This window comes from Zalophus californianus, chromosome 7 (genome assembly GCF_009762305.2).
Source record: "Zalophus californianus isolate mZalCal1 chromosome 7, mZalCal1.pri.v2, whole genome shotgun sequence".
Taxonomy (NCBI): Eukaryota; Metazoa; Chordata; class Mammalia; order Carnivora; family Otariidae; genus Zalophus; species Zalophus californianus.
The window spans coordinates 110,628,512-110,640,565 of record NC_045601.1 but is presented as its reverse complement, the minus strand read 5'-3'; the positions used below and the strand labels follow the sequence as shown (position 1 = coordinate 110,640,565).

At 52.5% G+C, this 12,054-nt stretch overlaps 1 protein-coding gene across 3 annotated transcripts in view; it reads right to left on the bottom strand.

The window, feature by feature from the left end:
- Positions 1-11,000, bottom strand: part of MOCS1 (molybdenum cofactor synthesis 1) — a 36,907-nt gene extending 25,907 nt beyond the window's left edge. For all 3 annotated transcript variants that reach the window (XM_027601368.2, XM_027601369.2, XM_027601370.1), the window contains exons 1-3: positions 10,787-11,000; positions 3,431-3,557; positions 1,916-2,083 (exon numbers count right to left, since the gene is read on the bottom strand). In XM_027601368.2, coding sequence (XP_027457169.2) covers positions 1,916-2,083; positions 3,431-3,557; positions 10,787-10,909 — 418 coding nt within the window. In that variant the 5' untranslated portion in view covers positions 10,910-11,000. The remainder of the gene's footprint in view (positions 1-1,915; positions 2,084-3,430; positions 3,558-10,786) is intronic.
- Between the last annotated feature and the right edge of the window lie 1,054 nt (positions 11,001-12,054).

Here is a 12,054-nt window from a genome sequence, read left to right as displayed (position 1 = left end):
GCTCAGCAGGTTCAGCTCTTTCTTGGAAGCCAGGCTGCTTTCAGCTCTGAAGAGCCATCTGGGACAGGGGGTTAGCTCCCCTGGGTCAGCTCCTCCAGCACAGGAATGATGGCAGGATCCCAGGTCACGTGACCAGGGGCTGTCTGAGGCACCTCCTCTGGGCTTCCACGGCACCTGGGGTCCCGTTGCTCAGTCCTTACCAGACAGCTGGCTCCAGCGGCTGCCTCCAGCAATGGACTGTGGATCCTCCCTGGCAGGGCCTGCAGCTCAGTCACCTTTGTGCACAGTATCAGGCATATAAGAAGCCTCCAGAGAACATTCACTGAACCAGCAAATGAAGCAGAGAACGGAGGCCTGGAAGATCCCACCCAGAGCAGCAGGGGTGGGAGCTCAGAACCAACACAGAGCCTTATTTTCCTCTGATTTCATCATCTATAACTATAGAAGCTAAGGTCTCTCTCTGCCTGTCCTTGGGGAGTAGAAGCAAGGCACGGCACGAGGCCCTCTGGGGTGACCCCTTACAGAACGCTTTGCCATGTGCTGGGCGTTTCCTGCTCATTTCCTGCCCAGGTCAACTTCATCTCTGCCTGGAGGCTTAGAATGGATTTTAAAAGTTATGCAGGGGCACCTGAGTGGCTGTCAGTTAAGCGTCTGCCTTCGGCTCAGGTCCTGATCTCAGGGTCCTGGGATTAAGCCCCCTGTAGGCTCCTGAGCAGGGAGCCTGCTTCTTCCCCTCCCTCTGCCACTCCTGCCTCTGCCCCCACTTGTGCTCATGCTTTCTCTTTCTCTCAAATAAATAAATAAATATCCTAAAAAAAAAAAAAGTTGCCCAAAGGTATGCCGCTAGTAAGAGGCACAGCCGACATTCACATACAGGAATGTCCTACTTCAGAGATCGCATTTCAAACCAGTAAGTATCAGCGAGCACCAGCTCCCTGTCAGGCATGTGCCCACATGATGGGAACATAGCTGGGAACCAAAGCTGCCTCAGCTCGGAGAGCTTTCATGCCAGTTAATGGAAGAGACAGTACAAAGGAAACATAAACATACAACCAAGTAACGTATCCGTGGATGAGACAAATGCTATGAATAAAAAATAAGGTAGAAGAAGGGGATAGAGTAGGGGTTGCCACACTTTTTCTGAAAAGGCCAGATAGTAACTATTTTTGGATTTGCTGGCCACATGGTCTTTCAGCTCTGAAAAAGCAGCTCTGGGAAATATGTAAATCAGCAGGTGCAGCTATGTTCCAATAAAACTTTATTAACAAACAGTGAATTTCTGATTTCATATAATTTTCATGTGTCACAAAATGCTATTTTCTTTTTTTTTTTACCCATTTAGCAATATAAAAACCATTCTTAGCCTGCTGATGGCCCAGATTAGGCCTGTGGGCTCTAGCTTGCCAACTTCTGGGGACAGAGAGTGGCTGGGGTGTGGACATGGGGATGTACTTTGGAGAGAGTGGTCAAGGAGGCCTCCCCAGGGAGAGGACATGTGTGTAGAGACCCGAACGAGGCAGGCAGTGTGCCCTGTGTTCCTGGCTAGGAGAAGAGCGAGTCCAAAGGCCTGGTGGTGTGCATGGAGGGGCGGGACGGAGGTAGAGGGGCAGGCAAAAGGTCTCAGAGGCCAGCAAAAGCCAAACCACATGGGCCTCAAGGCCCCAGTGAGGACTTTAGTCTAAATGTGACAGCAAGCCACTGGGCTCTGGCGCTTACCAGCTTTGCGACCTTGAGCAAGTTACTGAATTGTGCCTCATTTCCTAACAAGATGGGGATAACAACAGTAGCCGTCTCAGAAGGTGGTAGGGCCAAGCGAGCATTAGGTTCTGAACAGATGTCAGCTGCCGATATGAATACCAAAGCCCAGCTGGATGCGGCAGGAGTTGGGAGAAGTGGCCACAGCTTTCAAACTTACCCACAATGTCCACCACGTCCGGCCGGATGAGCGGCTCTCCCCCCGTAAGCCGGATCTTGTCTATACCTTCCTTCACAAAGAGCCGTGCAAGGGTCAGGATCTCCTCTGTGGTGAGCAGGTCGGCCTTGGGGGTCAGCGGGATGCCCTCCTCGGGCATGCAGTACTGACCTGAGGAAGGGAGGGGACGCGGAGGAAGGCTGTGACCACAGCACTGCGGCCCATGGTGCCTTGAGACCCCCACTCCCCCACCAGGCCAGAAGTCTCTCCTGATCCCCACCTGAATGGTGAGGAACGAGCTCGCCAAATCTGAGCTGGTACAAACACTACAGACTCTCTCCGGGCCTCACCTTTCTCATCTATGGCATGTTAACACTGCCTCTTCCCTCAGAGGGGAGACTGAGGGAACAGGTTAAAGAGGATGAAGCAGGCCAAGAGCAGAGCCCGGCCTGACGTGAGGGATGCCAAGACTCTGATTCCCTCAGCATGTGGGGTAGCCAGGCAGGGTCTGCCTGGCAGGCCTGGGCCCTAGGCCCATTCCTTCCGGCACTGGTCACCCCTTTCATTCCATCTGCTGTGGCAAATAGTGACCCCTGTGTGCTTGGGTCATGAGGCCTGTGAAAAGTCACCCTCGTCTGTAGTGACAAGTGCTCTCACATCCTGCCTATTTCAGGTTACCAGTCCCATTTCACAGGTTGGAAAACTGAGGCACTACTTGTTCAGGGGGAGGTAGCAGAATGGGGCATATGCAGGGAGCCCTGGAGGGCCGGGGGCACCATCCCCTCACATTAGCTCCTGTGGGAGTTTTATCAAGGACTGGGTCGAGATCTAGTATAGGGTCATTTAGTCAAATTAGTGAAGGGTCCAGAATTGGTCTTTTAAGATAGAATAGGTAAAGAACATCAGAACCGCACGCAGTGAGTATTGTTTGGTTAAACGTTTACTACATACACACATGTATTTATTGGGCCATGAAGTAAATACATTTCTTATTGGGAGCAACCATGGAAAGCAGGAGAGAGGGAGAGAGACAAATTTTGGAAGTCCCTCCAGCAGCGGCCACACCTCCGGAGCACTCCATAAATGATTATGAAATGAATACTCCGTATGTCAGCCTGGCCCCGAGCAACTTCTGTCACAGGCCTGGGGCATCTTAGTGGCTGGCACGGGCACTGCTGTGTATCTCACATGCTTGCGGCGTCCAGCACCCCCACGCCTGCCCCTGGCCACGTCCTGAATGCTGGGAACCGTGCGAAATAGGAGGGGGGGAGGAAGAGCCCTGCAGACTGAGATTTAGGTCCAATCTCCATTGCAATTCTGTTCTCAAATCTAGTTCCAAGTAGAGCTCAGCTCCCAGGATCCTGAAACTCAACCTTGACCCTTATCTTGCCCCACAACCTCACCTGGCAAGCAGGGAAGAAGGGTGGGAGGAGATGCTGGGATGAGGAATGCAGAGGGTTGCAGAGGCTTCAGAAGCTGCCTCAGCAGGGGGGCAGGGGCCCAGGAAAGGGGACTCACATCTGAGGTTGCACTTCTCGGTGAGCGAGATCCGCAGGTAGCTGTGTTGCCGGCCGAAGCTGTCGGTGAGGAAGGCGGAGAAGGGGGCCGTGTGCTCCCGCAGGAACTGTCTCCGTCTGGACAGCTCCTGAAATGCCGGGCAGAGGAGGCGTGGGCCTCTGGGCCCTGGCTGGGGGAGAGGGGCGTGGAGAGCCCACCACCTCTGGGACATAAGCCCCGCTCCCATCGGGCATCCCCTCCCCCACCCCCATCCCTGCAGTTCTGGGGGGAGGCTGGGATTCTCCCTCTCACTCACAGACTGGGAAACAGGCCTGCAGATTAGGACCTGTCTCCAAAGGCCCCAACTCAGCCCCAGGGAGCAGGATCTCTATAGGGAGACAACTGCCCCACCCCCAGCCCCTTTTCTCTCCCTGTCACCAGCTTACCACCCACCCCCCTCCTTCAAAAGAAGCCTGTCCAGGAACAAAAATCTCCAGTATTTCTGGGACGGGTCAGTGGGAGAGAACGTGCCACTCGGCACCTGGCAACTATGCCAAATGGCAAGTAAGTGTGTCCAGAAAGGGGGAGAGAGGGAACAGATAACTGAGCAGGATGGTGGCTGCCTGGGACACGGTGAGCCATGTCTCCAACCCAGACCTCCCATTCCCTCCCTTCCCAATGGGAGACAGAAGGAACTCAACGCCAACTCACTAACTCTGGGGGGTGAGTGTCACACAAGTGCCTCCTCATAGCTACCCCCTGTCAGCTGGGTTCCCTGGGGCCTCAGCACTGCCCTGGAGGACCCAACAAGCCATCGGGAGTGGCTGAGGACAACACCCAGCTGGGGAGGGGAGGGTACACTCACCGGGAGGGCTCCCCTCAAGCAGAAGGCTTTTGGGGCAAGGACAGCACAACCAGGGAGGCCTGCAGAAGGAAGGAGGCCACCAGCCTCTAGGAAGGCAGAAGGGAGGGGCCAGGATGATCACCCACTAACTCCCTGCAGAGATGACTCCAGTCTTCATCCTTCACCCCACCTGTTGCTGGAAGGATTAAGCACCCACTGTCTGGCGCCTCAGAGGGAGGAGATTGCTGGAGCCTCCCTGCATGGCTCACCCAAACTCCTCCTGGGGTGAGAAAGGAGGCAGCCAATCTCAGCGTTTCCCCAAGTCTGATCTAGTCTGATCTCCTGCCTTGAGCGCACAACCCTCAGTCAAACGGATACTGATGAGAAAATTGCTCCATAGAAGCAACATTTACAAAACATCTTCAAGTTTCCAAAGAATGTTCTCTGTTCAATTCCCACACCTGTCCCATAAGGGATTACCGTAAGTGAAGCTTGGATGGGGTTCAAGAATACCACTGGCAGAACCAGGATTCAAATCCAGGTCTTCTGAGTCCAAAGTCTAAATTCTTATTGCAAAGGGAGAATCCAAGAAGGTACATGGGGTGGTGCACAAGGTGGGGGAGAAGTCCTTTCTTTATAACAAAGAAATCACGAGGTCGATCATGAGGTCGATCATGAGGTCGTTCATGAGGTCTCTGGACAGGGCTCTGGACTGATTTCTGGGCCAGGTGTGACCTGACATCCTGAGAAAGCTCTGTGACTTCTCCAGACCCATTTACCCCGTTGTAAAATAAGAACACAGCTAAGCACTCGGGTAAGCCAAGGGAAGGGGGTCAGGAAACTGGCAAGTAAACACCTAGGATTATCATGATCTTGTAACCTAAGAGAGCAGAAGGCTTCAGGCCCCCCGGAGGCTCGGGGTAACTGCCTGCACCCAGCAGGAACATTTCCTTCAATGACTTCCTCAGCCCCGGCTGCATGTCAGAACCACCTGGCAGCTTAAGAAAAAACTTCCACTGGAGAGCAACTGAATTTGGATATCTGAGCACACACGTTTTTAGTCTGTCTAGGTGATTCTAAAGTACAGCCAGGGTCAAGGGCCACTGACTCAGGAGATAGAAGGGATAGGGGTGAACGTATGTGGGGGTGCTTCCAGGATTTTCCTGGGTGCATAAAAGTGACCTCACTCTGCTCACCCCAACACCAGTGTCCCCCCATCCTCCAAGAAACCCTGCTTACAGTCCCATGACAAGCAAGCAGTGGTCACTTCTCTGAACTGCTGTCTGCTACAATCCTAACAGTGCTTCCTACCTCCCTACTCACCCCACTGCCTTTCCACCTGTAGCCCTGGGTGGGGGGGGGGCAGGGGACACGACAGAGTCAAGAGCCCCACTGGCCACCACAGTCCAAGAGATAGGATACCTGGAAGTCTGAATTTCCAGCAGAGCTGCACCCAATCCTTCATCAACAGCTCTTTGCAACTTAGGAATCTGTCAGTCACCCCGGACCCCAGACCCTCACCAGCCGCCCTCACCCTATTCTTAACATATTGGGGGTTGTTGGCCGGGTGAGGGAGGAGTCAAAGTGCACCAAATGGGAGCAAGTGAGAGGACCAAGGAGCATGACTCAGCAGAAACCAGGGAGCAAGCGGAGTAACCGGCAAAGAAGAACATAATCAGACGCTCTGTTGTGGCCCTGGTTGGGGGGGGGGCAGGGTGGGGCAGGCTGGATTTCACTTCTGAGACTTAGAGTGACTTTATCCAGATTCGTCCAGACTCTGTACCGGCAGAACCACACACACGCACACAGTCTCTCACCTGGCCAGCCTTGTAAGCTCATCACTGTGATGTTAACAAGCCTCATCCCTGCCTCCTCTCTCCTCCACCACTGCATGTCCCACTTTCATTCTTCCATCTTTCCCTTTCCTTTAAAAAAACCCCCTGGAGGGCGCCTGGGTGGCTCAGTTGGTTGGGCGACTGCCTTCGGCTCAGGTCATGATCCTGGAGTCCTGGGATCGAGTCCAGCATCGGGCTCCCTGCTCAGCAGGGAGTCTGCTTCTCCCTCTGACCCTCTTCCCTCTCGTGCTCTCTATTTCTCATTCTCTCTCTCTCAAATAAATAAAAAAAAATCTTAAAAAAAAAAAACAAAAACCCTGGAGGAAAAAATAGCAGCAGTCAGAGGAGCCCTGGACCCAGAGGGCATGACCGTGTAGGGTGGACAGTGATGCCTCTCACCCACGAAGGCCTGGGACATGTCAGAAGCAGTTCACAGCCTCAGAGCCCCTCCTGGACAAGGCTGCTGCCCGCCCCCAACTCCGTGTGGGAAGCCCACTCCCTGATTCGGAATCCTGCCGTTTACATGGTATGTCACTGTGTCAATGAACTAAAGAGACTGGTCCTTGATTGGAAGAGAAAGGTAATGTGTGCAAAACCAGTCATACTGGGGTCACTCTTTTCCGGACTGGTCTCTACCGTCAAAATGGCTTCGCCTAGGAGAGTGGTTCTCAACAGTTTGCACATCAAAACCACCAGCAGTGCTTCTAAGAAGTGCTGAGGCCTGAGAGCCCCACTCCAAAGATTCGGACTCCAAGATGGGGCCCTGGCTTTTTGTTTGTTTGTTTGTTTTCAATGTCTCAGCTCTTCACTCTGCAGCTTGGCTGAGGACCACTGGCCCAGAGATACCAGGATCAGGAGCTATTTTAATCCAGGGCTAGTTATTGTGGTTCAGAGCACAGACTCCGGGAATTGGTAAACCTAACTGCAAGCCCGGCTTTACTACTAACTAGCTGTAGAGCAAATCACCCAAATTCTTGAAGCCTTAGTTTCCTCATCCATAAAAGGTGGAAAATAATTCTCCCTGACTCAGTTGGAGGAGTTCCTAGGACACAGCAGGTATTCAATAAGTGATCGCTGCTGTTTTAATAGAATTCCTACTTACATATATTGGTTTATTAAACACAGATTCATGGAGGAGTTCTAGTTTGTGTGCTGTGACCAGTTTTCCCGCTCTTGCCAGCTCCCCTAGTCAGTCCTGCAAGGCCCAACTGTGCTTCATGGCAGATGGGCCAAGGCTGGGGTTTCAACCTGCTGTCACACCCCCCAAAGCAGGGAAAGTGGAGTTGGAGCTCCTCCAGGACCATGGATGACCAGGCACGAGGCGGCCTACCATCTGCTACCAGGTGTATCTTGTCTACCTGCCCAGTGCGGACTGGGGCACGGGGTGGGGGTGGGGAAGGGTGGTGCAAAGGACACAAAGGACTTAGTTAAGGGAGGGATGCCGCCCTCCACATAGTCGCCAACTCTGGGCATTTGGTTTGAATGACAAAGGCCAGCCCCCAAATAGCTCTAGAGTATAATAAATAGGGTTACTCAGGAGAAAAAGAACACATTCCAAACTCAGATATCAGTGGCTCTGATTTGGGATCCTTGCTATTTGGGAGGACGTATACCAGGGGTGACTCAAAATTAATCTACGTTAAACAAGAAGACCAGCAAGGCGCCTAGCCCCCAGTCTGGATCCCCCCCTAAGTGTGGGGTCTTTACACCTACGGCTCCTGGCATGAACAGTCACACTTCACCGAAGAAAAGATTCTGAAGGAAAGACTGGAACTCAAGATACCACCCGGCAAGTTGTTCTTTCCCTTCGTGTGTCACTGTCCCAGGCCAGGCCTACTGTCCCCGCCTACCTTCTCCTACATCCACTTCCTTCCTGCATAACACCCCCTCTCCAACATTTGTTCATTGTGACCCTCTCGATACTGGGTGCCTCTGCCCTGCAAAAAGTCACCCTCTCCCCTGCCCCTGCCCCTGCCCCAAGGCAGCAGGCCCAGGACCTGAGGCTAGCCCTCTGCGGTCCCAGCAAAGCCTGCATGGAGCCTGGGAAGAAGGAAGAGGGGTGTCATGCTTCTGTGCTGGGGTAAGCCCTGCAGAGGTTATGTGGACCACCCCAATCAGGACAGCAGGTAGCTGTGTCTCCCCTACCCACCTCCCCACTTAACCCACACCCTACCACCTCCCCTTTCCACCTGTAGAAGCCGCTCAACCTGTCCTCTGACCAAGCCCAAGGCCCACTTTCCACTGTCCTCACAGCCAGCTCCCATTTCACACCTCATGTCTCTCCCACACCCACACCCTGACACAGGAACAGATAACAGTGGCTTTTCCCTCTGTCTCTGCAAGCACTTCCCAGGGTGGAGGGAAAGGTGCCCTGCGGGAAGAGAGGTGGGGACAGGGATTCCCAATGCCCCACTCCTGCTCTTGCCAACTGGCAAGTTCGGTAATAGGCTGACCATAGAGATCCCCAGACCTGCCTCACCTCAGGAGATTTTCTTAAAGACATTCTGTGCCCTCCCCCACGGCGTAAAGATGGGCTGGGCCAACCCTCTGGCTGGAAAGAGGGAAAGTGACAGTCCTAGGAGCCAAGTGAAATTGGAGACAGAGTGAAAGTGAAAACCTGGGGCTCCCTGTCCAGTGCTCTACCATTCCACGTGGCCCCCTCACTCGTTTGAGTTTCAAACAGCCAAAACTATCTGCTGACTCCACTGCCTGCCGAGCACCATGTTCAGCACCGTGCAGAAATACCTAGAAAGGTGGGGAAGCACCCAACACTCGAGGAGCAAACTGCCTGCTGAGGATAACCCTGGCAGGGAATGTCCAGCATAGGAGGTCTAGGACCAAAGAGCTGACAGAATGGCTATCCTGAGTGTTCAGTGGGAGGGGACTAGCGGGGCACAGCATGTGTCAATTGTGGTGAGGCTGACAATAACTACAACAAACATGTACATAACACAGCACCTACGTGGGTTAAGCTTGATCTAAGTACATATATCAACATATACTAACTCAATCTCTAGAACCACTCTATGAAGTAGACACTTATTCCCATTTTATAGATGAGAAGACTGAGGCCCTGGGAGGTGAAGGGACTTGCTGAAGTTCACATACCTACTCAGGGGTAGGCCTGGGCTTCCCATGCCAGCATTCTGCTCCAGACTCTATGTTCTTACCTGCTAGTTACACCTCCCCTTACAGGGTAAAGGAAAGGGAGGGATAGCCTCTCATTCTACTCTCCCTGTAAGGAAGAAGCAGGAGCACAGGGGCTAGAGTTTGAGTTCCTCCTGCTCCCTTATTTTCAGCTCTGTGACTCCAGGAAAGTTAACTTTGGTGAGCCCCATCACCTGAAAATACAAACTCTTGACCTCACGTGGTTTACTGTGAAACTAAGTATGGGAACGCCTGGGTGGCTCAGTCGCTTAAGCGGCTGCCTTTAGCTCAGGTCATGATCCCAGGGTCCTGGGGTCGAGTCCCGCATCGGGCTCCTTGCTCAGCAGGGAGCCTGCTTCTCCTTCTGCCTGACGCTCCCCCCTGCTTGCGCTCTCTCTCTCTCTGACAAATAAATAAAATCTTTAAAAAAGAGAGAGAAAGAGAGATCTGTCACTTGGCCCAGATCCCTTCCTGAAGAGCACAAAGGAAGTTAGGGGCAGGAGAAGAAAAAACTTCTCTTTTCCTGAATTCTTTAAGGCTCTCTCAGCAATTCTGTGTTCCTACTTTTCCCCTCAATGAAGTTCCCAGTTCAAGGAAACTGAAAACCTTTACTTCCCAGCAATGAGGCCTGATTACTGAAGATCCAGGGGAGATCAGACTCAGGGAAAGCAAGTTAAGCCAAGGCCCTCCCCCTCGTTGAGCAATAGTGGCGGTGGGGGTGGGGAAGAGATCTGATGATTTCCAGGGCGTGAGGTCTTGTGCTAAGAAATGGGAAAAGAATGACCGGGTGGGTCTGGAAAAAAGGTTTTACCAAATGAAAAAGAGATGCTTCTCCCAAAATTATTCCCTGACCACATGGGCAAAAGAACACTAAACTTAAAACTTGTTATGACATAAATCACTCTGTGGGGCACTGTCAAGGACTGAAGGGGCCTATCCCAAACCTTAAGGAAAACTGGGATTCCTAATCTGGACAGGGATCCTGCTCCCTTCTGCTCAAGAATGAGGCTGAGCCCTCCTAAGGACACGAAGATGAAACTGAAAGAGTGAAGGGCAAGTCACAGAGCCCTGTAACTACAGACGTGACCAGTGACTACTGTGGCACCAAGGTGACATTTTTAACCGGTGTCACACTATGAAGCAGGGTGTCACAAGAACACCTGGTCACACGCTGACAACCTTTCAATGTTCAAGAAACAGGGTGGGTGCCGCAAGGCTGAGAAGGGTACAATTAACAATTCACTGGACCCAGAGTCCTACCTGCCTGCTTCCCCATGTCTGGCGGTCACTCAGACCTGGAAGGGGGTTGCATGGCTGGGTGGGCAGGGAGGTGGTTAAGCAGCACCCCAAGAAGCGCCCGTCCCTTGGGGTATCAGGTAAGACTGGGCAGCTTACAGAGTATCCCTCCACTCCTTTCCCCACCCCCAAGGAAGCCCTTGAGGGATCCCTTCCAGAAACGGCCCTCGCAGCCCGGCCTGGGTGCTTCTCGGCGTCAGGGACAGCTGGCCTGCAGCCCCTTCCCGGGGAAGGTGTGGATGTGGGCGGGCTCACCTCCGCAGCAGTTTGGGAGGGCTCCCCGGGGTGGTGCTGCGTCACTGGAGCCCCAGAGCTGCAGCTCCGGACGCTGGACCTCAGCACCCGCTGCAGCATCCGGGACACCGGCCTCACCGCCATGAAGCCTGCTGGCCGGGCGAGACTCCACTCGGTAGCCGGCTTCGGAAGCGCGGGGCCCTGGGCTCGCCGCCCTGGGACCTCGCGGTTGTGGCGGGGCGGGGGCGGGGGCGGGGGCGGGACACGCGCAGCCAATCTGGCGAGGGCGCCGCGCCGCGCGGCCTTCTGGAAGTTGTAGTCCGCTCCTTCTGCTCCTTCGGATCCAGTATGCCTTCTAGGGCTTGGGGAGCACTAGTTCAAAGTCCGCTGAAGATTCTGGGTCTTTTCGACAGGCTTCTCTGCCTGCCTTAGTCCAGGACCTAGAGCGTGGTGTGACTAGCACAAAGTGCTATAGGCAGGGCAGGATTAGAGCCGGTGAATGAAGCATTGCCTTGGGCACAAAATTGAAATGGGTGCCAAAAAAATAGGTTATCAAGATAAATAATACTTAATGTAGTATTTTTTAAAGTCAGAACCAATGCAAAAAAAAAATCCATGATGAACAAAATAGCAATATTTTATATAAAAACAAGATGTATGTTTATGACTTCTCTCACTCCCTTGGAGGTAGTCTAGGCCCTGGTTGAAGGTGGGTCAGCTCCCTCTTTACAGATACACTTTTCCAATTGTGCCCCAAAAGGACATTAACACACTTACCCTCTCTGCTTAAAGAAAAAAAAGGAGTATATGGGAAGAAGTCATAGAATAAGTGGATATCATTTTTGGAACACTTCCTACGTGTGCCAAGCACCATGCCAGGCAATGTTCAATGCTTGCAATTAATAGAATGTGAATTTTGCAACTGAGGAAATGGAGTCTTAGAGAGATTAATTTTCTCGAAGGCATACAGTTGATAGGGGGCAAAACTGGAGTTTAAATCTAGGACAATCTCATTCTTAAATTCAAGATTCAGTGTGTATCAGGAATGGAGAGGGGGTGGGGGGAATCTCTTTCTCCCCTTCAAAAAACAAAGAGTTACAGGCCTCTAAGATTTTAGATGGTAACACACTCAACAATGAACTTATGGTACTAAGAATGATGATGTTCAAACTAGCCTATCTGGTGTATCCAAAACCCCAATGGCCATGGAATTACAAGAATTAAACATTGACTAGAACATTCTAGATGCCAAATGTATATTAGAAAATGGGGATCTTGGTCTCCTGGTC